General features: G+C 43.8%; 1 protein-coding gene across 2 annotated transcripts; it reads left to right on the top strand.

The window, feature by feature from the left end:
* The first annotated feature begins 608 nt into the window (after window positions 1–608).
* On the top strand, window positions 609–21,561 carry TSPAN1 (tetraspanin 1). 2 transcript variants are annotated; one of them, XM_083620165.1, is made up of 9 exons: window positions 609–710; window positions 2,082–2,228; window positions 6,140–6,204; window positions 12,570–12,776; window positions 13,627–13,701; window positions 15,892–15,990; window positions 18,269–18,406; window positions 19,215–19,298; window positions 20,194–21,561. In XM_083620165.1, exons 1-9 carry the CDS (start codon window positions 689–691, stop codon window positions 20,245–20,247), a joined length of 891 nt encoding a protein of 296 aa, XP_083476291.1. In that variant the 5' UTR covers window positions 609–688; the 3' UTR covers window positions 20,248–21,561. The 2 variants fall into 2 exon arrangements, with proteins under 2 accessions (XP_083476291.1, XP_083476292.1); XM_083620166.1 differs by lacking the exons at window positions 609–710; window positions 2,082–2,228 and adding an exon at window positions 4,986–5,134.
* The last annotated feature ends 3,380 nt before the right edge of the window (window positions 21,562–24,941 follow it).

Below are 24,941 nucleotides of genomic sequence, written 5' to 3'. Positions count from 1 at the left end.
CAGCCATAGGAAAGATTAATGATGATGTTTTTAGCTAGATAAATTTAGTTTAAACAGTCTTTGAAATGAAACAAAGTTAACTTTCAACTTGTTGACAGTGAAAACATTTAAGTTAGGAAGTTACCTAGTAAGTTCATTTGTGAGAAATGGGCTCAAAAATGATGAATTGCCTTTTGACGGTATTTTTCTTTTTCAAATGCAGTGAGTGGGTTTCTTGTGCGTTAATTTACCCACAACGTGTTCTGCTTCACCTGAAAGCAACACTTGCCATACAGTTTTCAGAATGGTTAAGAATGGGTTTTTATTGTTTTTTTTAACATGCTTGGAACATATTGAGAGATTCTGTGTGCCTAATAGACTATACTGCATCAGTGGCTATATTACACTTATTGGCTGATAAAGCACTTGTAGTTAGTTGACTTACTTTAGATAAAAATGATCTCACAGTAAGAACAAAGGAAGCATTTTTTGGTCAGGACATTAGGAACCTAGATCTTCATGCCAGAAAATAGTCATGGAAAACAAAACCACCCCTTTCCAGTAAAGTGAAACTGGATGTGTAAAGGAATTTGAAACAGAAAGCAGAACTCGACAGCAGGCTGTAATTTAAAAGGCTAGAAGAATCAGAATTCCCAATGAAACCCTTTCTCCTTATTAGCCGTGCAGGAGCCTTGCATCAGATGAAGACATGAGCTGGTTCAGTTGGGTAGGTGAGTAATGAGATTCTCACATAACCACAAGCTTGACTGCCTTCATTTTGCAAAACCCCTCTGCATTTCTGAATTCTGTAACTAGCACTTTGTATACAGTAGTCCAGTAGCAATGGGATGTGTTGCAAAAGGAAGGCTGTATAAAGTCAACTGGGGGAGAGCCAAGGCTATCTGGCCAAAAGGGTGGGAGATGAACTGCCATAGGACTGGGGTATCTGTTCCAACCTCAGCTGGGGAATTACTTGATTAGGAAGCCCTAGAGGCAGAATATACAGGGCTTCCCACCTGCCTGAAAGTAATAGGAAAGGGAAGTCAATGTGGTTTTGAATGAATGGACGTGGACACAGTGTTAGAAGGGGGTGTGTTAAGCTTGCATACAGTGTGATCTACAGACATGTATCTGAGTCTGGTAAGGAATGAGTACAGATACAGAACAACTATGTAGTAGTTCTGTATACCTTATTCCTGGTAAGGAATGAGTACAGATACAGAACAACTATGTAGAAGACCTGGGTCACCTTTCAGGAGCACCAGATTCATTACCTCCAATGGCCTTGTTCATGCTTACGAGACTCTTTGTGCACTAACTGCATGAAGGGGCTCCACGTGATTTAAGGTGTTCCAGGGCTCTACTATTGCTCCACTCCTTGACATCCATGTGTTGAGCGTAGACACCCACAAAGGGTGGATAGCTCTCTAAGGGCAGTAGATCCCTGATCACCTTAGGCTCAGGTCAAACTATAGATGACAGGTGTGTTTAATTTAGCTTTTATTTTAGAGTAAAAACTGCCCCAGGGCAATTTTGGAATACGCTTCCCATTTAGATCAAAGGCCTGTAGTAGCAACTGATGAATTTGTCAAATTCAGTTTTTTACGTTTCTGGTCTTAATTAAGTTCAGTTACCAACATTTCTGTATCTGTTTCTTTCTTTCTTTCTTTCTTTCTTTCTTTCTTTCTTTCTTTCTCACCCAAAATTGGCAGCATTTTAGTCACATTTCCTCTCAATATACACATTTTTGCGAGCTATTTCCCTTAATTAAATACACCTTTGCATGTCATGTTCTCAAATGGATGCTTTTTTCTCATGCTTTCCCTAATATACACAAGTTATGCCCCTGTTTTGGCCATCCCCTAATAACAGCCCTGGTATTGTGACCACAGCTACTTGCAGACTTGGGCAAACCCTGAAGCAGCCTTCTAGAGATCTGAAATAGATCAACCATATGATCCTTCAAAGTTACATTGAGTAAAGCATCTCAAGCTCTGATCATGGCAGTGACCTGTTCTACACAATCTTGCTTCATTGTTCTCTCTGACATTTAAAGTAATTAGTCTCTGTCTTCCCTCAAAATGACTGTCCCCTTTCTGTAGAAATGGGATTTTTCTTAGGTTCGAAGAAAGCTGAGCATCTAGAGGAAGCTGCACCATTGGGGCAACTAGCTAACTGTCAGATGAAGTCAGAACACATCTGGGACATTTGGAAATGCAGTGAAGACCAACTGCATTTCACAAACCCAGGTAAATGGATTTGGTTCACTTTTATCTTATGCCATTGGCTGCCTGGTGTTTTCTGTTAAACAGGTTAGGTTTGTCAAGATTGCAGTACTACTTGGATAAATGCATATGGGACTGCCACACATTTGGCCTAGCTAGCTTCATCTTAACTATTCTGATAGGCAAGTCCCAGATCCTGAGATCTTTTGCATGCAAAGCACGTGGTCTCTTTGCAGGAGGCCCAGAAATGCCACCACAGGTGACTGTTGCTCCACTCTTTCTGTGACCTCTGTCCTTGTTCTTATGAGAAACAGGATGGCTGTGTACTATCTCTAAGATCAGAGGCAACATTAAATACCACTTACTGAGGAACAAAAGCAGAAGAAGGCTATGGACTTCATTTGGGGCCTGATCAAGTAATTTTAGTACCTGAGGCAAACCACAAAATGGTACCCGCTTCCCTGCAAGGGAAGAAGGGATGAATGAAGATCTGCATTGGGAATAAGGCGGGGAGTGAATATCTATATTGGAAGCAAGGAGGTGACTGAAAATATACATTAGGAACTAGGAGGGGAATTAGATCAACCTCACCTGATGGTTGTACTGAGAATCAAAGGCTGCCATGGGGGCAAGGTGGAAGGGTCTGCTCTGAATCATGCTGGATAGGTGCAGAGCCCAGGAGACCCCAGAGACAAGTCCCTGCCATTTCATCCCTAGGGGTGGGAGGAGACCAGCACCGCCTCCTATTTGCCAAGAGACCACTGTGGAGGACACTGTTGGGATTCCATTCCACTTTTTGCTGCCGACATGGGATTGTTGCGTGTCACATGTCTGTTTACATTCCAGCACAGATCGCTGGCGTAAGCGGAACTTCCGCTCTGTATAGCTATTGTTTTTGGCTCTCTTTCTGAGAAGACGGCAAGGATAGACGACATGTTTCTTTGTCCTGATTTATGTTTAATAAATGCGTAGCTTAGTATGTATCTACAGCCTCAAGCCTCTTCTGCTGCGCAGTATACACTGCTGAGTAAAGTGTGCTCAAGTCTGTAAGCTTGAGTTGCTAATGTACGTTGGAGCAGAGGTCAAGGAAATCTTTGCAGTGGCAAGGCCCGAGTTGCTGTCAGACACATGGGGGTGGGCTGCTGAGGAAGAGGCAGATCCAGCCTCCAAGGAGCACACCACAGCCTTCGCATCAGCGGGCGATGCATTCCTTGGAGGTCGAATCTGCTGTCCCTGTGGATCCAGCGGTCATCTCATCTTGCTGTGTGGGTGGGTTGGCTCACAATTTGATTGTGGACATCCTGTAAGCATCTGGTTGCTCACTGTGGTTGAGAAATAAGATGCTGGACCAGATGAGCTTCTGGTCTGATGCAGGAGAGCTGTTTTTGTTTATAGGAAAAGGCTGCTAAAAATCTGTATGCTCTAAATGTCCCTATATACTGGGATGGGAGTGTCATTCTCCCAGTCTAGTCCCTATGGTTGCCTTTTGGGAATGCCTATTTAAGATGGTTTTAGTGTGAGCTGCCATTCTTCAGTCCCCAACTTCAAAAGGCTACCAAAAATTTCTTGACTTGGGAGCAGAGCTGGCCCATTATGGCCAATGGAGACAATTGTCTCAGATGGCAGGGAATGAATTTAGTGAGGCTTAAATCTGACATGTAGATGGTTGCACTCCACGGCTTTTTATGCGATGACAGAGGTCCTCCTAGTGGCTCAGTGCAGGTACTGCTTTCATAGCTTTGAATTTATATTCTGCATACATTAATATTAAAGTCATAGAATCAGAGAACAGTAGAGTTCGAAGGGACCCCAAGGGTCATCTAAGGTACTTCAATGCAGGAATTCTGCCCCTGGGTGGGCTTGAACCACCAACCATCTGGATAACAGCCAGACACACTGACCTGTTGCGCCACAGGAGGGCACAGTCCATGTAGAGCAAATCACTTGAGAAAGTAAGTCTACCTAGCCACTGGCGGAGGAAGAGGAGTGCGGGGGGAGTGCACCGCCCCCGATAGTGCGATTCCGGTGGGGTGCCATTGCGGCCATTCCCCCCACCTGTGCTGGGTGCCATGCCCCCGCAGGCGGCACACCACGCCTCTGTGGGCGGCGTGCCATGCCCCCAGGGCGCGTGCCAGCCCTGCCCCCGCCTGCTCTCCACCCCCCAGTGCTGGAGCATGAAGCTCTGCCACTGTACCTGGCCCCTGAATATACTCTTGTGGCCTGGTGGTGGTTTTGTGGACTTGTTGACAACAGTGGTTGGGAAGCTCATGCAGGGTGTCAGCATGGGCAGCATGTCTGCTGGCATCAGTGGCAGCAGAATGAGTGGCTTGAGCAAGCCAGCATGTCTAGCACTGTGTATCTTCCTCTCATGGCTTATTATGCTCCTCCTTTAATTCCACCGCCAGAGGCTGTCACTTGCAAAGGCAGGGAGGACCATGGCTGGGTGTGGAATGTACTGCTATGGCAGCAGTTTCCATTTCTGCTGTTGGCACTGCACTTACATGCACAGAAACTCTCTCTCTCTCTCTCTCTCTCTCTCACACACACACACACACACACACACACACTCTTCCAGGTAGCAGGACTTTGCTGCCCTTGGTGTACGTGCAAGTGCATTTAAAAATTCTTATGCATTAATAAATATTCACCTACAGCCATCAGAGGGCAGTAAAGAATAAAGAAAACTAGTCTACTCCCTGTTGCTTAATTTTTTTTAAAAAAAATTAAAGTGCTAGAGAGGTGTGGTTTTTGCCCTTAAAGAGATTTGATTGGCCTGAAAAAGGGATACATCTTATAGGCTGAAGGGATATTTATTATAGCCTGAAACAACAGCTGGTTCAGTTTACTTTAAAAGCTGACTGCTTTGCCTACTGGAAAGGTAGCTGGGAGTTGTCCAGGTCTTTTTCTCGAGTTGGTTGTTGCCTTTTAAGGTGAGTCTAGGGAACTTCTTTGGTCTGTAAAGGTTTTGTTGTTGAAGAAGGAGACTGATGTGTGTTTTATCTGTGTTTACTGGCATCCGTGTGCGAAGTAGATTCAAGTCTCTTCCTTTAAAGCAGAAACCTCGTTTAAGGGTGGCTTGTTTCAGTGTGGTTCCTCCTTGAAATCTTCCCACAAAAATTACAGAGGAATGTGAAGAGGAGAAATTGCCTTTTATTAAAATTGACCGTACAAGGTTTGTAAAGCTGCTGCTTTAACTGACATGGTTCACAAAAGTAAACGACTAGGCTACTATTTCGATGGATCAGGAATACCAAGTACTATTGATGGTACCAAATGTCTTGTGGCTCCCTGTTTTGATTCCTTCCCAGGTGGAGATAGCAAAGTGAGGTTGAGGGGAAAGATCTTTTTCAAAGTCCTCAGTTCACCAGATGTTTGCTTCCCTCACTGCTGCCCTGGTAAAATGGCATTAACTGGTTCCCTCCCTTATGGCAAAAGGTGCTGTTGGCACCAGAGATGCTTAAAGTTCTGTTTCTGGTGTGCTTTCTTCTTCATTTACTAAAGTATCTTTCTAAGGCTCTGTAGAATGTATTGGGGAGGAAGTTTCCTAAAATATGTATCTAAAAGAGGATTTGATTCAAGATAGTTGAAGAAGAACATAGCAGTTTCTCTCTCTCTCTCTCTCTCTCTCTCTCTCTCTCTCTCTCTGTGTGTGTGTGTGTGTGTGTGTGTGTGTGTGTGTGTCTGTGTCTGTGTGCATGAGGGTCATGTTGGATTATGTGTACTCTTGCATAAGTTCCACCTGCTTCTGAAGGTGTAATTTGGAGCATGCTTACTACATTGAATCTTCCAATGAGAATTCATAGTAAACCTTCTTTGCTTTGGACCATGTACTAACCCTGTGCCCAAATGTCTGGATCATGAGTTGGGATTAGACCTCTTTAAACTAAGAGGCTTTTGAGTTGCTGTTAGTTAACTTTCTCCTTAAATTTTTATAGCAATCAAGATGAGCTGCTTCACTTTCTTGAAGGTCATGATGGTCTTATTTAACCTGGCCATTGTGGTAAGTATTAACCCTTTTCTCCCTATGCATCAGGTAGCTGGTCTTGTAAAAGTATAACTTGGTGAGGCAAACCCTATAAGATGCCTAGTTTTTCTTTATAGGTAACTCTACTAAATAGGTAGTTTACCTACTATAGGTAAACTCTACTAAAGGCTTTCTAGGTAACTCTACTAAAGCCCCCACGTCTGTATTTTTAAAGATCTTGAGAGATATAGACAATATACATACCATACATTTAAAGCACATAAATCACACACACACCCCGCCGCCACCCAAAAAAGAATCCAGGGAACTGTGGTTGGTTAAGGGTGCTGGGAATTACACCTCTGTGAGGAGTAAACCCATGATTTATTTATTATTTGCAGGGGCAGAAATGTGGTTTAAACATATGGTGTGTACACTGCCAAAATATAGTATAGGCAGCAATCCTACTTTTTAAGAAAATAGGGTTAGCACTGTACTGCATGCTGATCCCCAAACAGAAGGACTGGTAACAGGACAAATCTTACTTTAAGAAATATTAGGTTTTCTCTTTGGCAGTGTGCTTCCCGTATATAATTTGTTAACAAGATGCACGTCATTGTTGTAACAATTCTAGTGATCAGAACAATGGTCTTTACCTGTTGAACCCTGATGCTACTGAAGAGTTTTAACTACAAATACTGTGCCTGAGACATACCATAAGTACAGCCTGTGAATAGTCTTAGGGCACAACCAGATAAAGCTGGAGATCGGTGATACCAAAGGGCTACCTTTATGTGTTTCCCCTACAGGCCAAGTAACTGTGTGAATCTCACCTAGGTGTGCCTTTTATCTCAGGATAAACATCTCAAGAGTCTGTATCACATGACCTGCTGGCCTTTTCTGATTCTGTGCTGGACCTGGTTTACTGCGCCTTTCAGTGTCCTGCACAGCACATTCAAGGAATCCAGAATCTGTCCACCTACACAAGTTACAGCTGTTTTGGTTCACAGATAAACCTTGTACTGAACAACATGGAGCGGTTGCCTAATGCGGGGCTTGGCTTGTGGGGAACGTCCTCTGACTTTGGCTGCCTCTTCAGCTGCCACACCCATGGGGCAAACACATGCAGCACCGTGATATTCGGTTGTGGTTTATGATCCCAGATGACGGGTGTGCCTTCATGGAATGGCAGGCCAAGCCCACAAAACGGCAATGGGTAGCTTGAACACTATCATGACGCAAGCCAAAGTGCTCATTAAAATGTATTCTCAAGCCTCCTTCCTTGTCTCTGGACAGGCTGAGTGGGTTTTATGGTTTCTGTGGGTGTCGTGTTGGTTTCATGTTTGCCCTGTTAATAGGGTTTCTACAAGCTGTGCAGCCGCCCTCCTACACACTCCGCTGGTGCCTCAATGGCAATACTCTCAAGGAAGTCTCTTATGTTGGCTCAAGCCTATTCCTTTGGCATACTCTGCCTTTTTTCATCTACCTGCAAGCCCACAGGAATAGCTTCCAAGTGGCTCCCTAAATGCACTGGGGCTCTAGCTGAAGTGAGTTCTTGTGAGGTGATCTGCATTATGTTGAGTGCCCTATGTAGGTTGGAGGGGATCTAGGGCTTTAGAAATCTGTATGTATGTTCGGAGCAATAGCTCCATGGCGTGTTGCAAGATTCTGTAATAAGTTTGCAGTTGGACTAAATAGGTTTTCGGCTTTTTTGTTCTAGCTATAAGATTGGATTCTGCAGAAAGAGAGACTGTTGATGGCCAAACTAGTCCTTTTGTTGGGTAAATAGCTTAGCCAGGTCTGTTCAGTATCTACTTTGTTAGTAAGTTTGGGCCAAACTGTTGCCATAGAAACTAGCTGGAGACAGCTCTGGAAGTTGAATTGAAGAACTGTCTGTCTTCCCACTTCAACCAACTGGAAGTGATGATCTCAGGGTCTGAGTGGGTGGCGAGAGAGAACAATCCAGCAGCCTTGGGACTAGTGTCTGTGTAGAGTCCAAAGCCCTGGACCCTTTCCCCCCTAAAACTTAATGGGGGAGAAAGATCTGTTGGTGTGTTAATTCTGTGAACCTTCCCTTTTATTATTAGCTAGTATGTAAGTATAAGCGGGTGGCGCTGTGGGTTAAACCACAGAGCCTAGGCTTGCCAGTCAGAAGGTCCGCGGTTCAAATCCCCACAACGGGGTGAGCTCCCTTTGCTCAGTCCCTGCTCCTGCCAACTTAGCAGTTTGAAAGCACGTCAAAGTGCAAGTAGATAATAGGTACCGCTCTGGTGGGAAGGTAAATGGCATTTCCGTGCGCTGCTCTGGTTCTCCAGAAGCGGCTTAGTCATGCTGGCCACATGACCCGGAAGCTGTACGCCGGCTCCCTTGGCCAGTAAAGCGAGATGAGCACTGCAACCTCAGAGTCATCCATGACTGGACCTAATGGGCATGGGTCCCTTTACCTTTAAGTGTAAGTAAATTTCACACCACAGATAACACCATTAGCTTCCAGTGACCTTTATTCCAAAAGAACCAAATCTGAGGGCTTGCATTTAACTAATTTTTACTTGGAGTTGACCTTGCTGAAATTAATGGCCATGCCTAACTTAGGTCTATTAATTTCCATGGGTTTGCTATAAATAAAAGTTAGTTAGTTGAATGCAACCCAAATCATCTCAAAAGTTTTGTCCTGAATTAGCTCCAGTTTTAAATGAACTCCTTTGGGTTTCCCAAAGGAAGATTGTTTACTGCCCTGAGATCTGCAGATGAAGGGCAATATACAAATTTAATAAATAATATAAATAACAGTAAAATAATACACAGGGCAGGCCAGTCAGTAAGTGCTGACAAATGCTGGGTTTATAAACAGGAATATTAAAATATAATGAATACAATAGTAGACTATGGGGGTATATCTTCAGTGCTTTCTTACTACATTTGTGGGGTAGTGCAGAAGAAGAGATTGGGCTATGGGCATCTAAGACGATCTGTTTATAACCTGGGGGGCTGCTGTCTACATGGGGAACCGTCATGTGTTGCATCTCTGCACATCCTCATGAAGACGACACACATTGTCTCTATTGCTTCATTGATAGTTTGTGCCAGCTATGCCTTCCTGGCATCAATTTGTATGGTAATCATATGTGGTAGTGTATATGCCACTTCTCTTATCTGTATAGGGAAGATGTCTTCACATGAGAGAAGTGGTCCTTAATTCCTGCCCTCAGGATCCAAAATGGGCTTCTTCAACAGACTCTGGCAAGGGGACAGAGTTCTTGGAATGGAGCAACTTCCTCTTTAAAGGGAAGATTCATAAAGGGGGTTGCTGATTCAGAGTCTTGAAAGCAGAGGAAACAATATCCCTTGTTGCTCTTATCTTTACCAAGCTTCTTGGTAAAGAATTACGTGGGAGAGGTTGACAATAGGGATTTGGTAGATTCAAGCAGTGAGGTTGCATGCTCAGTGACTATGAATGGCATTTCCCCCTTTGCATGATCATGTGGTTTCTGAGCAGAACCCTTGTACATATAAGCATGGAGGGCTCTTTCCACGTGAGCAGGAACCCTGCCACCTGTTGCTTCCTGATGATGTGGACAGAGTCCTCTGTGTATATATACACACAGCTGTATATATACAAGGGCTTCTGATGGTATGGGGTTGGGTTCATGTGTAAAGTAAGACCTGCTCTAGTAAAGTGCAGGTGTAGAGAATCTCGGGCACCATGGAGGGGGGCAAATACAGCCCTATAAGCCTTCTGGCCCTCAGGTGACACACTTTACTGGCCCTGCTTTGCATCCTTCTTGAGTGTTTTTGCCTGGCTGAAATGAATTCTGAATTCTGATAATGCATTTTGCTTGCCTGGATGGAGACAAATGGGTGTGTGTAGAAACTAGCCCTCTGTGCACTGGCAGAGGAAGAGGCGTGCAGTGGGAGTGCACCGCCCCTGGCAGTGTGATCCCGGTAGGGTGCCATCACGGCTGTTTCCCCCACCTGTGCTGGGTGCCATACCCCTACAGGCGGCATGCCATACCCCCAGGACGCATGCCACGCCCCTATAGGTGGCGTGCCCTGCCCCAGGACACATGCCAGCCCCACCCCTGCCTGCTCTCCGCCACCCCCCGGTGCCGGAGCATGAAAATCCACCACTGCATCTGTGCAAGGGTGAATTTCGCATTCATTGCCCTGCTCATTTTTGCCTCTGGCCCTGCCCCATCATTGCCCCACTGCCATAGCTGATCTTTGGCTCTTTCACCTTTGCCAAAGGACAAAGGTGGAACACCGCTGTCTTGACTCTTCCTCCACTTCATGAACAAGGTCCTACCTGGAATCTGCTCTTCAGTGTGTACCGAATCAGTGCCCGCCCTGCCCTTTTATTTGAGGGCAAACAAAACTGGCAGCTCCGGCCAAGGATAATTGCTTTGAAAGGCTTGGGACCATTTCTGCATGGTGCCAAATGCATACTTCACTTTTTTAAATAAACAAAGGACTGGGACCAAGGCCTTGGGAGCGGGTTTTTGATATGACTTGCCTAGAGACGGAATCAGGAAGTGGACAAAGACTCTTGTTGTGTTGGGACTCTTCAACCTCTTTGCTTGCTGTAATTCAAGAGACCTTGGAACGTTTGCAAATAATTCGCAAACCACTAATGATTAGGTAGAAGAGGGAGTTTTGGCAAAGCACACCTTGCCATACAGGTGTAAGAAGCTGCACCTGCAGAAACATCATCCACACAGCTCTTAGAAGTCCTGTCTGGTTTTGACACCCTTGTTCTAAACTTAGAATTAACCTGTCTCTCCTTAGCCAAGAGGAGAAGGCTGTGCTTCTTCAGCCACTAACAGTCCTATACATGTCTAGTCAGGAGTGACTCCTGCTCAGTTCAGTGGGGTTTATTCCCAATTAAATAGGATTGTGGCCTAATAGCATTGCCCTTCCAGTTGCTTATTCCAATATTCTATTCCTGACATAGGAGTCAACTAAAACTATTTGTTGTGTGAAAAAGGGTAGGTTCCTAGCTGTTATAGATATGATAGATGAAATTAAAACACAAAAGTGGTGCCTGTTGAACCTCTGTTCAACAAGGTGTGTGTGGCTTGTCTTTCCCATTAAGGTCCCAATCCCTTCAGAATACCTGCACCAGTATTTATTTGATGGTTGGTTTATTAAGGGATATCTATACTGCCCTTCCCTAAAAATGGTCACAGTGCATTTTACAAAATAAAAAAGGCATTGCAAAACACAGGTATATACCTACCGAGAGTACTGCATAAATAATGTGGACGAAACCAAGGATATGTTGTTGTTTTCTGCATCTCTCTCTGCTGCTTCTCCCTCCCCCAAAAGCAGTTTATTTGTTTGAACTCTAGAAACCAGTGAACAATGAGTTCCTACATACGTTGTCCCTCTGTACTTCACAAGATAGAAATGATATGGGAGAATTATGATCAGGTTGTTCCATTAAAAAAAAGCAAATAAGCTGTCTTAACCCACAAATCATAATGGGACTGTGGTGGGGAGAAAGTTTTGCCTGTGCCACTTCTCCCAGTTTGCTATCTACTCCGCAGGGGAAACATATAGACAGCCCACCCAGCACTTCCAAGATCACGGTCCTAAACTGATCCAGGGCCTCTGTATTGGCAGTTTAATTCTTTTAAGGATATTCTGGTCACATGTCCCTAGCATAGCCTTAGGTGATGAAATAGAGATTAACAACATTCTGGTACAATTGTGTATGAAACAAAAGCCAAAATTCATGCAAACTTGATCTGTGGACTCTTGACCCCCTGCATCTTCATGACTAGACATTCTTGTTGATGAGAACCAAGAAAAATTAGGAAATGCCCTGGAATTAATAGTTACTACTGATAGTCCCAATTGTTTCCCTAAGCACTCTCAACGTTGGGGTGGCTCTTTGTCTTATTAATAAAATGAATAGGAGAAGGCTTGCACTCTTGCCAATGATGGCTGGCAGGCAGAAGCCTACATTTCCTAATGTCTTGTGAGGTTTCATTCTTTTTTTAAAGAAAAAGCTTCAAAGGGCAGCTGTTGTTGTATAGAGTCTTTTATATGGCTAATAATAGTTGTAAAGGTTGTCTCCACTAACCTGTCTGGTTCAGGTACAGCAAACCTGCACACCTTGTGCCTTGCCAAGTTAAATGCAGCCCTTCAGCTATGTAGGATGACCTATGAAGGTCTCGTGAATCTCATTTTCTGTTGCCTGCCTGGGACTGCAAAAATGGGGTGGAGGGGAAGGTGTCTAGTGCTTCAACTTGACAGGCTACGTACAATATGTAGCCTAGTGAGCTGTTTGCAGCTAGGTGGGTGCCATCTGTTGCATAGGCTTCAAGTGTCATAATTATGGGTCACTGCGTGTGTTTCCAGTACCTACATTTTGAAATAACTCTATTTTCTTTCTTTCCTAGATTGGCGGAGGAGCACTCCTGGGCATTGGGATCTGGGTCAGTGTTGACAGTAGCAACTTTGTCAGCACGTTTGGCCCTTTGTCCTCCAGTGTCCTGCAGTTTGTGAATGTGGGCTACCTTCTCATTGCCATTGGAGCCGTCCTGTTTTTGTTGGGCTTCCTAGGATGCTGTGGCGCTCAGAAGGAGAGCAAGTGCCTCCTCATCATGGTAAAATGCAGACATTAAGCAATTTCCATCTCTTGCCTGCTGCAGATGTGTACAGTTGTGTTGCTTTTAGGAAAAGTGCATGTTGATAAACTTTAGCATTGAAGACATTGGGGAAACCTGCCCTCTTATAGCAGGGTTGGCTAATATGTGGCCCTCCAGATGATGTTGGAGTCTCAGCTTCCATCAGCCCCAGGCAGCATAGCCAGGGGCCAGGAATGATGGGAGCTGTAGTCAACAACCAATCTGGAAGGTGCCAGGTTGGCTACCCCTGGGTCAGACAACCTGTCTGAATGCTTGACTCAGGAAGGAAGGGATCCTAAGTCATCAAATCTGTTACCCATAGATAGAATAGTGGCACTTGGAGTTGCCTTCATGTTTCTTGATCCCCACTTCCTTCCTCTTCTTGCTAAGAGAAAACAGACATGTGAATATTAAGCCTTCTCATCTGATGAGGAAGTTGTGGCTATATATGTGTTCTAGAGTGATCTGAGAAAAGTCAGAACTGGTGCACTGAGATGAAAATGTGTTTCAGTATGCTGAAAGATCTAGGAAGCCAGGCTATGATTTGAAGAAGTGCTTGCGTCTCTTTCTTGTGGGAGATCCAGGTCTGTGTCTCCTCATACTACATAAGGAAGTCCAGAGCAGTGGAAAATCCCCACTAGAACATGGTGTTGATAGTCCCTCTTTGTGCCATTTGCAAATTCTTGAAGACTTGTAGCTAGGTATCCTTGGAAAGGTAAGATAGCTGTATAGCACACTTGTCCAAGCGATCCAAACAGTCCTTGCCTTTTTCTTGTATTTGACACTTTATGGAGTGAACAATCTGACCCTATGCTCTCTTCCCTCCTAGTTCTTCTCAATTGTCCTGATCATCTTCATAATAGAAGTTGCTGCTGCAGTGGTGGCCCTGGTCTACACTTCTCTTGTAAGTAACATGGAGTAGAGGGATGAGTATGGAACAAGTGGCTTAGTCTTGAAGCAGCTGTCCTAGCCTGTAGATGTTTCAGCTTCCGGCTGCTTCAAAGCATTTGGTGTAAGTGCCTTTGTAAGTCTCAAAACACTCCCTCTTTGAGTGATAGGCTTTCAGTATTGGGGGAAAACAAAACAAAACAAAACAAAACAAAACAAAACAAAACAAAACACACACCTTATTTCCTAGCCTCTGCTGAAATAATGCTATGCTATTATTTATTTATTCACAATTACATTTAGAACCTCCAAGTAGCTCAGGGTTACAGACATGGGCCTTTCCCTCCCCACTTTACCCTCACAACAATCCTGTGAGGTAGGTTAGGCTGAGAGACCGTGACTGGCCCAGAGTCTCCTGCTGAGCTTCATGGTGGAGTGGGTACAGTATTTTAACCCTGGTCTCCCAAGCCCTTGAACAACACTCCAACCACTGTATCACATGGCTCTTTTAGGGGAAGGTGTGCAGTTGAGAAATGCTACAAAGAGTAGTTCAAGCCAAAGTTTCTTGTAAGCAGCAAAATCCCTACATCAGTGTTTTGGACATTGACATATCTTAATGGTTTTTGTATGTTGCATTTGGGAACATTAAATACCTTCATGCAATAAATTGGTTTTAATTTACTTAATGGTTTGGAACTTCTAGGTTGGGGTGGTACACAAATCTCCAAATAAAGGCATATGTGGCAATACAAAGAGACTTTCCCATTTATTTATTTATTTATTTATTTATTGAGAATTTAAATTTATACCAGGATGATTTTCTTGACCTATAAGAAGAGATGGCTGCTCCTAGTTTGGACTTTCATCTGTCTAGAAACAAACTGGGTTTTGTTTAAATTCATTTAAACTTTTGATTATTTTGCTGATACACACAGAATCATGGGTCTGGCTAATTTGCAAGAGCTTCAGGGAGATCCTAATTGTTAACATCAAAAGGGAATTAAGGGTGAAGGAAACCTGAAACCTTCTCTCCCCCCCCTCCTGCAAGGGTTCTTTAACTTAAATGTAAATAAGAGTCAAAAGACCAGCTTTGTTTGTCATGGTTTAATATTTGCACTTCAGCCTCCCATTTTCAGAACGATCTGTTTTCAGTTCCTGCTTTTCCTAGCAATATATCATGTTGTTGCTGTGTGTATCCCTGACAAAAAAAAATTAGTTGTTATCCACAGGTAGCATAGCCTGAATTCCTTGCTGGGTTGCTGGGAATTGTAACTCTGTGAGGGGTGAACTATAGTTCCTAGAATTATTTGAGGAGGAACAATGTGCTTCCAATGTGCTTTAAAATTATAGGATGTATGCAGCCTAAAAGTAACTGAACAGCCATGTTTGCTCATGTATAAAATGGAAGGTGACTGGGCCAAACTTTAATATCTTTTTTTATCTTGTGAACCACCCTGAGATCTTTGGATGATGGGCGGTGTATAACAACAACAACTACTACTTCTACTACTACTAAATAATATAATGAGGGGAACTTCAGGCAGTTTTACCAAAAGCGAACCTGGCTATTCTAAAGGTGAATTGGGTGAGAGTATGGGGGAGGGGAAATAAGGCAGGGAAGATCTGGGGCCCTTCTTACCCCACAGCCCCATATCATAAAAAGAATGGGGCAGACAGATAAAAAAAGATATTAAAGTTTGGCCTTTAAGGCATAGGGTTTAGACCAGATTGGCTTTTAAGGCTTAGGGGTTAATAGGGTTGCCATGTGTCCTCTCTTTCTAGGACATGCCCTCCTTTTCAGGGGTAAAATTTCTGTCTGGGTGGATTTTGTAATTTGCCAAAATGTCTCTGGCTATACTTTCTGGATGAGATATAGACATAACAGATGGCTGAAGACTTGCTTTCCTCTTCTCTTCTCCTGTCCCCCCTCAGCAATATCACAGCTTCTATAGCCTACATATAGTAAGAGTATTTTAAGTGAGAGTCATCATAGCGTCCTCTTTTTTTGCTCTTCAAAATATGGCAACCCTAAATATATACAACCCTAAATATACAAAAGCTCCAAAAATGTTGCTCTTTAGAAAAGGAATTCAGGTTACTGATCCCAACAGATCTTGTTCGGGATGTGCACTGCCTGCAATTTGGGATTTGAGTTTACCAGTGTGTTCTGACATGCTGTTGTCCATTATCTCCCACCTCCTTCCAGGCCGAGACTATACTTCAAGGAACAGTGACACAGTTATTGAAAAAAGAGTATGGGAAGTCCCCTGACCTCACTACAGTATGGAACAAAACAATGGAAGATGTAAGTTGGCCCACAGAACAGCTTGGGACTATGAAGAATTGGTAAAGTGGCAGTGATGATTGATTGTCCTTGGTATTCTGCTTGACTTAGATGGAAACCCAAGTACGTTCCAGGGTTGTTTTTATAGTAGCCTGCACAATACCAAAGGGGACAATGGCATTCTTATTCTTGGACTCAGCCTGTCTTTTAAAACTACTGGGTGTGGCTTTTATTTGCAAATGATGAAGTGGGTACAAAGAGACCATTTAGAGAAGAGCAGTAAGAGTTTACAAGGGGTTTTAATACATGTCAGAAGCTGGAGAACCAATTTTGAAGGTGAATAGTAATTTCAGTTCCTGAATGTTCAGGATAGAACTGCCCACCAGGACAGCTGAGATTATCATTGCAGTGGAGCCGGCCTTATTGGAGAATACATGGAGAATAGGGAGATACTATATATACGTAATAACTATTGGGAGCAAGCTGGGTTGTCTGATCCTGAAGGCTTAGTTGCCTAGAAGAAAGTTTGAGCCTAGGGTTGCTGTGTTAGCTGAAAGGCCCATTCCAGTGCCATGACACATAACAAGCAAGGGAAGAATCTTAGTGAACTCTAGGTCCTAATGCTTGGGCTGCTGTCCTAGTCAGATAGCTGCAAGGGCTGCCTGTGTTAATATGTTGGAGGAATGGGTAACCCTAGGAGGCAAGGCTGTTGGATTGCTCTTTGTTTTTTTAAGCTGCAAAGTGATCCCTCTTTCACATCCTGCATTGCCATCTTGGGTTCTTTATTTTGAATGTGGAAAAAGTGAATAAAATTATTTGAGGGTGGAATAATAATAATAATAATAATAATAATAATAATAATAATAATTATTATTATTATTATTTATTTATACCCCACCCATCTGGCTGGGTTTCCCCAGCCACTCTGGGCAGCTTCCAACAGAACACTAAAATGCAATAACCTATTAAACATTAAAAGCTTCCCTAAACAGGGCTGCCTTCAGATGTCTTCTAAAAGTTTGGTAGTTATTTTTCTCTTTGACATCTGGTGGAAGGGCGTTCCACAGGGCGGGTGTCACTACCGAGAAGGCCCTAAGTCAACGAGACAAAATAGCTCAGTTATTTGAGAAGTACAATATGCAAGTTATTTGAGAAGTACAATATGCAAGATTGCAAAGTCTCAAGACTGAGGGGGAGTGTACAAAGCAAATAGATGCTGAGTTGTATCATGCTGCTATTGGAAGTTTGATGTATATTTCTCAATGGAGTAGGCCAGATATCAGTTATTCTCTTGGAATATTGAGTAGGTTTGTAAGTAATCCTACTGAAGTGGCTTGGAAAGGGTTAAATCATGTTTTCACATATCTACAAGGAACATGTGATTATTGTCTTAAGTTGTTGTCCTCAGGACCAGAGGAACTAAAGTGTTTTGTAGACAGCGATTGGGCAAATTTACCAGGCAGAAAATCAGTGCCTGGATTAGTGTTTAAATTTGGCAATTCCCTAGTTGGGTAAAACTCCAGAAAACAAGGGAGTGTAGCTAATTCTTCCACAGAGGCTGAAAATAAAGGCATATCAGATCTATGTAATGAATTGGTATGTTACGTAAAAATTCTTACTGACATAGGAGTCAAGTGTGTACTTCCAATACAGGTAGCAGAAGACAATCAAGCAACCATTTCAATGGCAGAGTCTGATCAGTTTAAGGGTAGAACAAAACATGTGGACATAAAGTTCTGAAACATGAGAGAAAGTGTGAAACAAAATTTGATACAGTTGCAATATTGCAGCTTTGCACAGTGGCAGTATCATAGCCAATGAGGTTAATCTGAGGTACGATGATTGCTAATTGAAAAATAAATAAATAAATAAATAAATAAATAAATAAATAATAAATACGCAATAATGTGAAAGCAAAATGGTTGTTGCTGATGTATTCACAAAATCTCTTAATTTTAAGAGACATGCTCAATTGGTTGAAATGTTGGGTCTTGTAGTGCATGATGTGTAAGAACTCTGTGTATGTACATTGTATTTACAGTTTCTAGAAAGAATGTGAGGGAGTGTTAGAGTAAGTATGAATCATTCATTTCCAGTTCTTTGCAGATTCATGTCCCAGAGGGGTCATTGTTGTGTAAGTTACCACATAGTTCTTCTCCGTCTTGAAGAAAAGGCTCTCTTAATGAGACACTGGGACAATTAGTTGATTACCAGTTGCCATTTAGGAGTCTAGGATGTAAAGGCTATACTGTGGTGAGTTACCCCCCTTTTTTCTCTTTCTTTACATTCTCCTCTTCAGTTGAAATGCTGTGGTCTAATGAATTACACAGACTTCACTGGTTCCTACTACTTTGAGAAGAACAATGAGTATCCACCATTCTGCTGTGGAAGTGTGCCTCGTTGCACTGAAGACTACGCCCGGACAAAAGATATGCCAGTAAGAAAACAAATGAGTGCTGTTGTTTTTCTCACTACATTTTGATGTGAAGGACGGTGAATAGGCAGGAAATAACCTTTGCTGACTCTTGTGTGTTGAGGGAAGATGCTGGGTATTTATGAAGCCTCTGTCTTGCCATGAGGGTAACAGTTCATCTTCCGACAAGCTGTCAATCTCACTGCTGAGAAGCATTCTACACAAAACTTTTGGTGAATTCCAGCTGAACTAGAATCTGCTGGCAGATTTGGGGGACTTCCCAGAGTCTCTGGGGATGAGATTTCTGGGGAACCACAACAAATTTTAAGTGGGTCTGTTGCATTTCCCCTCACCACCTTTGATGGTTAGTAGAGGACTGTACTGCTGCCCCCAATATGTGTATTAAAATGTGTGTTTTGTTTTTAAATGGTGGGGTGTAAACATTTTGAAATATATAATGATGGGTGGGTGTCCTTTGGCCTTGCTCCTGGGTGTCGTCTGTGACGACTGGCCATCTAGTGCTACTACAGTCTAAAGTTGTTGCTGACTCTGGCTAGCACCTGGAAACCTCTGCAGCTTTGCATGTAGGTAATACTTTTCTCCCTCTTTGCTTCCCGTGGCCTTGGTCAGTGAGTTTTGCCAAATGATTGAACCCACCCTCTCCCCAAAAATCAAAGTCTTCATGGAGCATCTGGGTAATTTCCCTATGAAATTCCTCTAAGGGGAACTATTACTCATTTCTGATTTGTGTCACTTGCTTGATCATGTCAAACGGCGTTGCAGTGGATTTGACTTACATTTTATACTATTTTCTTTTTCAAAAAATTCCTAGGGCTGCTTCCCTCAGTTGCTGTCCGAAATACGCAAGAATGCTGGTGTAGTAGGTGGAGTTGCAGCTGGGATCTGTGCATTGGAGGTAGGTTGACTGAACGGATTTGTGCTGCTGCTGCATTCAACTGTTGTGACCTGGTGGCCACGAAAGACGACGCTCTTTGTACTGAAGCATTTGCCCCCAATGATGAGATGTAACGGTAGATGTTATTGCTGGTTGTGGTTCCTAGTCATGTACCCGGTGACCACTTGATGATGAAAAGGTTACCACCATCATAATCCTGGCACCTTTTCTTGCTTGCATGCCACAGGATATTTGAAGCTTAGGCCTAAAGAGCAACCCGTGGCTGTTCATTCTAGAACCCATTTCACACTGGGCAGCATGTTACTACTTCACAGTTAGATATATAGTGATGTGAATAGTCCTGTAAGATGTGAGAGGAGAAAGGAATAAGCAGTGCTAGGGTAGGGAGGAGCATGTGTGCTGTTGGATTCTTAAAGACTTGATCCCTTACCCAAGCTCCCACACCAGAAACCTCTTCCAGGTGACTATCATATTGCACAACAGATGTGCAAGTGCTACTGTATTGTGTGTGGAGGAGCCTGGCCTTGTCCTTGCTGGGCAGACTTCCTTGGCATGGTGTTGGCTTCTTTTGGCCCAGGGGGGAAAAAACCCCAAGAATTTTGGAGGAATATATTGCTCTCTCATATGGTGGAAACTAGTTGTTAATGTGTGGGCAGGGAGCTCCTCTCATCCTGAATTGGATGGTTCTCTGATCTTAAATTGCAGGCTAGAAATTTGATCAAATCTTCTCTCTTTTTAAGGCTGTGCCAGGTCTTTGTTTACAGTGTTATCCTGCTTCCTCTTCGATGTAATAAGGAGCACAAGGAGCTGCCTTCACTTTCTTTAATTCTACAATGCCTGTGTAAAGCACTTGGATGGGATGTGTAGAAACTCAAGCTTTTTCTCCTCTTTCCAGGTTGCAGCAATGGCTGTAGCGATGTACCTTTATTGCCGCCTGGATGAGAAATGACTGGGATAGAAGGCTAGGACTATCACCCTGGCAGGGGGCAAGAGAACGGCACACATAGCAACCTTTCATTAACCTGTGTCCACATCAATCAAACATTTCTCGGGCCTGAGGCATGCCGTGTGATTAATTCTTTGACTCTACCGAGCTGGAATCTGTAGTGTGTACATAAATGAAAAGTGGTTTGATATGAAGCTTCTGTAATAGCACAAGCAGCTTTTATATTGAAAGCCGGTAATAACTGAATCAAAGACTGGGGGTGGGGTGGGGAGAAAAACCATCAGCGTTTCTGTCTTCTAAATACGGTCTCTGCCACAGTAGAGTTGAGGGGGCTTTCCACTGGCTTTGATACCTGCCATCCTGAAATACTCTCTAGGAGAGTAAATGGCCCAGAATGCTGCTGGTGGCTTTCAAAGGCTCCGGTTGCATTCATTTGCAAATAATAAGACTCCCATCTCCATGGAGTATAAATGGGAATCAACATGGCCTTTATTCCACAACACAAAATACCAGCACAACACAGGAGACTAGCGAAGACCCATATGCTGCTGTAAATGGCTGGGAAAAAAGGTGCATGGCTATGGAGAATGGTGATATAATACTTCCAGTGCTTTTTTTCTATGGGGACAGAGGGGGACACATACCCCTAAACATTTTGCTTTGCCCTGACTGACCAACGGACAAATCGACATGCCAGCTGTCTCCGCAGTAGCAGTGCGGACTGGAGCTCCATCATTCTCCCCACTGGTGCCCAGGGAGGGGAGTCTGGGGGCAGCCGCGGTGGAGGCGATGGCTCTGCTCCTCCTCCTCCTCTTGCCGGGTTAGAGCCAGCCTGCAAGCGCTCGCCCCTCCTCGCTGAAGCGGACCCCACGTCGCTGGGGGCCTTCCAGTCCTCTCAGTGCCAGCGCTGCCTCGAGTCCCTTGTCTGGGGGTTGTTGGGAGGAAGGGGGTGAGTAGGAGGGGGAGCAGCCAAAACAAGAGTACCCCTAAACATTTTTTTTAGAAAAAAAGCACTGGATGCTTCAATCCCTCTCCGCAGGTTGGTGCATATGGGGAGTTGCCTGCCTTTTTCCTATTCCTCACCCCACCCCACTCCATGCTGACATGATCAGTGTGACTTACCAAAACCTGTACGGGTGTCTGGTTGAGCTGGCTCTACCTGAAGGGAGCCCCCCCATAGAACTTAGCTCTGTTGTATATTGACTTAGCCCTTTATTTTTGTACACTTTGTGGATACAATTTAATTTATAATCTACCTACAAAATCATTTTGTTTTGCATGTTTGACTATTGCAATAAAATCTACTATTTAATTATATATCGTGGTCATGGATGCTTTGCAGCACATTAGAGAATGAAAAAAATTATTCGGAACATCTGTAGAAACACAGCATTTCTCTCCATTGAAGACCTCTTTAGAAGGGGGAAATGGGGAGGGAGAGGATCTTGGTTTAAGGCCCTGCAGTTGATCTATTACTCCTGGTGCTTAAGAGCAGTCCAGCTGGTGGAAGGAAAGCAACTTTGAATAAACATCACTGGAAACAAAAAGTCAGCCTTGGACAGGATCGTAATAGATAACTGAGGATGCCAAGTGAACTCAGGATTGATTTTAAAAGGTTTTATGATCTCGGGTAGCCAAAAATGGGATGTTCATTTCTCTTTTCATTCAGATTACTTTCCATTTGATTTTGTTCTTAGCATTACTCTTTTCTTTCTCTAGTGCACTAACATTCAAAAGTGACACACTGGAGAATAAGATGGGTTCTTGGGACAGCTTCATAAGTAGTGCCATGGCTTACTGTTGTGTCCTGTGTGTGGATCTTTTCAACATGAAATACTTGGCACAACAGAAATGGAACTTTGTGCTTATATTTAGGAGGTGTAAGGTACCCCTTGCATTGTAATAACACTGAGGACTTCATTTGCTTACGATTGCTGCTGGGGCAGAAAAGATCTCCGCTGAGGCAGGTGAGTCAGACCCTGCCAGTCATTGCACCTGAGTTATACCCATCTGCAGTGCTGTGCAGATGCCAATGAGTTTCACCCACTTGAAGGTACCATATTGACATGAGAACCTGGGGAAACTCCTTGTCTGATAAACATGGAATGCAATGCTATCGTATATGTGTAATGAAAACAAATATTTTAAAAATCATTCTTGGAAATGCACTGGAATGCTGATGGTGAAGTGTTGGACTTGGACCAAAGAGGCTCAGGTTCAATTAAAAATAACTCCAATTGGTCTGAAGTGCTGCGATAGCATTTGCTGCTTCGCACTGTGGTGTGGGACTTGAACTTCAGATGAAACCTGGAAAAGTGCCTTCCGGGTGATTGTAAAAGTGTTGCCCCAAAGTGCCTCTGCTCTGGCACGACCTTTTTTTGATTGCCAGGCACCTTCCTGGAAGGTGCTTTGGTGATCGTAAAAGGGTTGTGTCAAAGCACCTCCAAGATGCTGTGTCTGCTGCTGTGGAAGTGGCAGCAGGCCAAGGGGCAGTGCAGGGGGCGAAAGAGGTGCTGGTAAGGTGTACCGGCACATACCGCCTCAAAAAAGAAAGCAAAAAAGCACTGGGCGTGAATATGGATTGTTGTAAGTCGTGTCCAGGAGAAGGTGGTATTGTGTAAGGAAGCAAAGCTGCTGTGGTAAGTGGGTGAACATGAGACTGTGTCTCTGCAGTGGCGTAGCGTGGGGGGTGCAGGGGGGGCCGGCCGCACTGGGTGCAACATCTGGGGGTTAGGGTTAGGGGGTGCAAATCCACGGGTTAGGGGGCACAAATTACTTGCCTTGCCCCGGGTGCTGACAACCCACGCTGCGCCACTGTGTCTCTGAAACTTTGATTATGATTGTGGAATGTCAAAAGGTGCTCCCAAGCTCATCACATTTATTTTCTGGCTGCCTGTTAAATTCTATGTTGAAATGCTTACTCCACTCGCAACTTCATGTGGAAAGTTCTACTTTAATCAAGAAAACTATTTTCACAAGAAGCAGTGTCAGGTCATCCCAGAAGAGTTCTATGGAAGGGTGTGTATTTCTGCATGCTCTTTCACAATGGCTCAGCAGCACAAACATTAATCAATAGCAGCAGTTGCCTTTGGGTGAGGCCTGAAACCAGATCAGTCTCCCCTGATAATTCACAGGAAGTAATTGGCACTCGTGTGTGTGTGTGTGTGTGTGTGTGTGTGTGTTTTGGTTCCTTATATGTTTAATATGTTATAGATATTTTTTAACAAGCATGGCTAGAAGAAATATACTTTCACTCTCCCCTCCTCACTCCCTAAACATGGGGTGCCTGTTTAACTGGGGTGCATGCAAGGTTCTGTGGATCAGGGCCAATATGTTTGCAACATCAGGTCGTTTCTATCTGGCATGGCCCTGCTCCCCTCTTGCACATTGGTTCTATTTATAAATATATCTTTTGTGTGTAAAAAAAGAAGTGGGGAGAATATTATGACATAGAATTATTCCTCAGAAACACAGCTGCTTTGAGTGTGCAGGGACTGGACCTCCTGACCTTCCTTGAGGAGGCAAAAGGGAAAGGGTTTTTCTTTTAATATTGTTACATGCCACCACCATCTCTCTGGCTGTGCAAGATACTGGGGTCCCAGGTGCGCTAAACCCAGGGTCTGTGTTTGCTTTTGGAAAAAAGAGGCACAGCAGAGTCTGTGGTGCCTTTATGATACATGGATTATTTACACATATATGCAACCTGTGTCTAGATGGGGAGAGAGGAAAGCATTCGCATCTTAAGAGTTTTGTTCCTTCCATTGCTGCATCCTCCAATGTAAAGAGACCACAACCATTGGGTCTGACCCTCTCTGCAGCATAAAAAACTGCCTACCTCATGCTTTGGTCCCCTTACCTCTCCAGCTTGCAAAACTGACACTTTTATTCCTGTTCACTTACCTCATTGCCCACTAAAATTCTGCCCTTCCCTCCTGAAACTCTGGCCTTTTGTCTCTACTATCTCTCACCTCAGGAAGTAGCTTTCCCCATTTTCTGCCCAGCCCAGAGAGTCTCTCTTAATGGCTTTTTTAATGGGTTCATGATGCTGCCATTTCAGTGATTACCTCTTGATGCTTCTTCTGCCAGGCAGTTTCCTGGATATGGCAAAACTGGTTTAAACTGCAGCCCCTACTAGACTCAAGAATGTAGAGGTTTGCTTAAACCAGGGGTCAGCAACCTTTTTCAGCTGTGGGCCGGTCCACCGTCCCTCAGACCATGTGGTGGGCCGGACTATATTTTTTTGGGGGAAATGAACAAATTGTTATGCCCCACAAATAACCCAGAGACGCTGCATTTTAAATAAAAGGACACATTCTACTCATGTAAAAACACACAGATTCCCGGACCATCCGTGGGCTGGACTGAGAAGGTAATTGGGCCGCATCTGGCCCACGGGCCTTGGGTTGCCTACCCGTGGCTTAAACTCTAACCCTTAGGGGAGTCTTGCCCCCCCAAACTTACAACACTACCCCCTCTCACTTAGCTGATTTGCGTTATCTGTTTGTTACTTAGATGCTTGTGTATGTAATGCTAAAATATTGCATTTAGCTTGGGGGGGGAGAGTTATTTTTCTCTTCTAAATACTATTAGAACTGTTCATTTTCTCTCTCTTGTTCTTGAGGTCACTAATTTTACTAGTGTTATTGTCAGGGGCTCGGGAGCAGGAGCACAGGGGAGAGAGGAAATGGAGAGCGAGG

Source organism: Podarcis filfolensis (assembly GCF_964270895.1).
Source record: "Podarcis filfolensis genome assembly, chromosome: 6".
Taxonomy (NCBI): Eukaryota; Metazoa; Chordata; class Lepidosauria; order Squamata; family Lacertidae; genus Podarcis; species Podarcis filfolensis.
The sequence above is the reverse complement of the archived record's forward strand: the minus strand, read 5'-3'. Positions and strand labels throughout refer to the sequence as shown.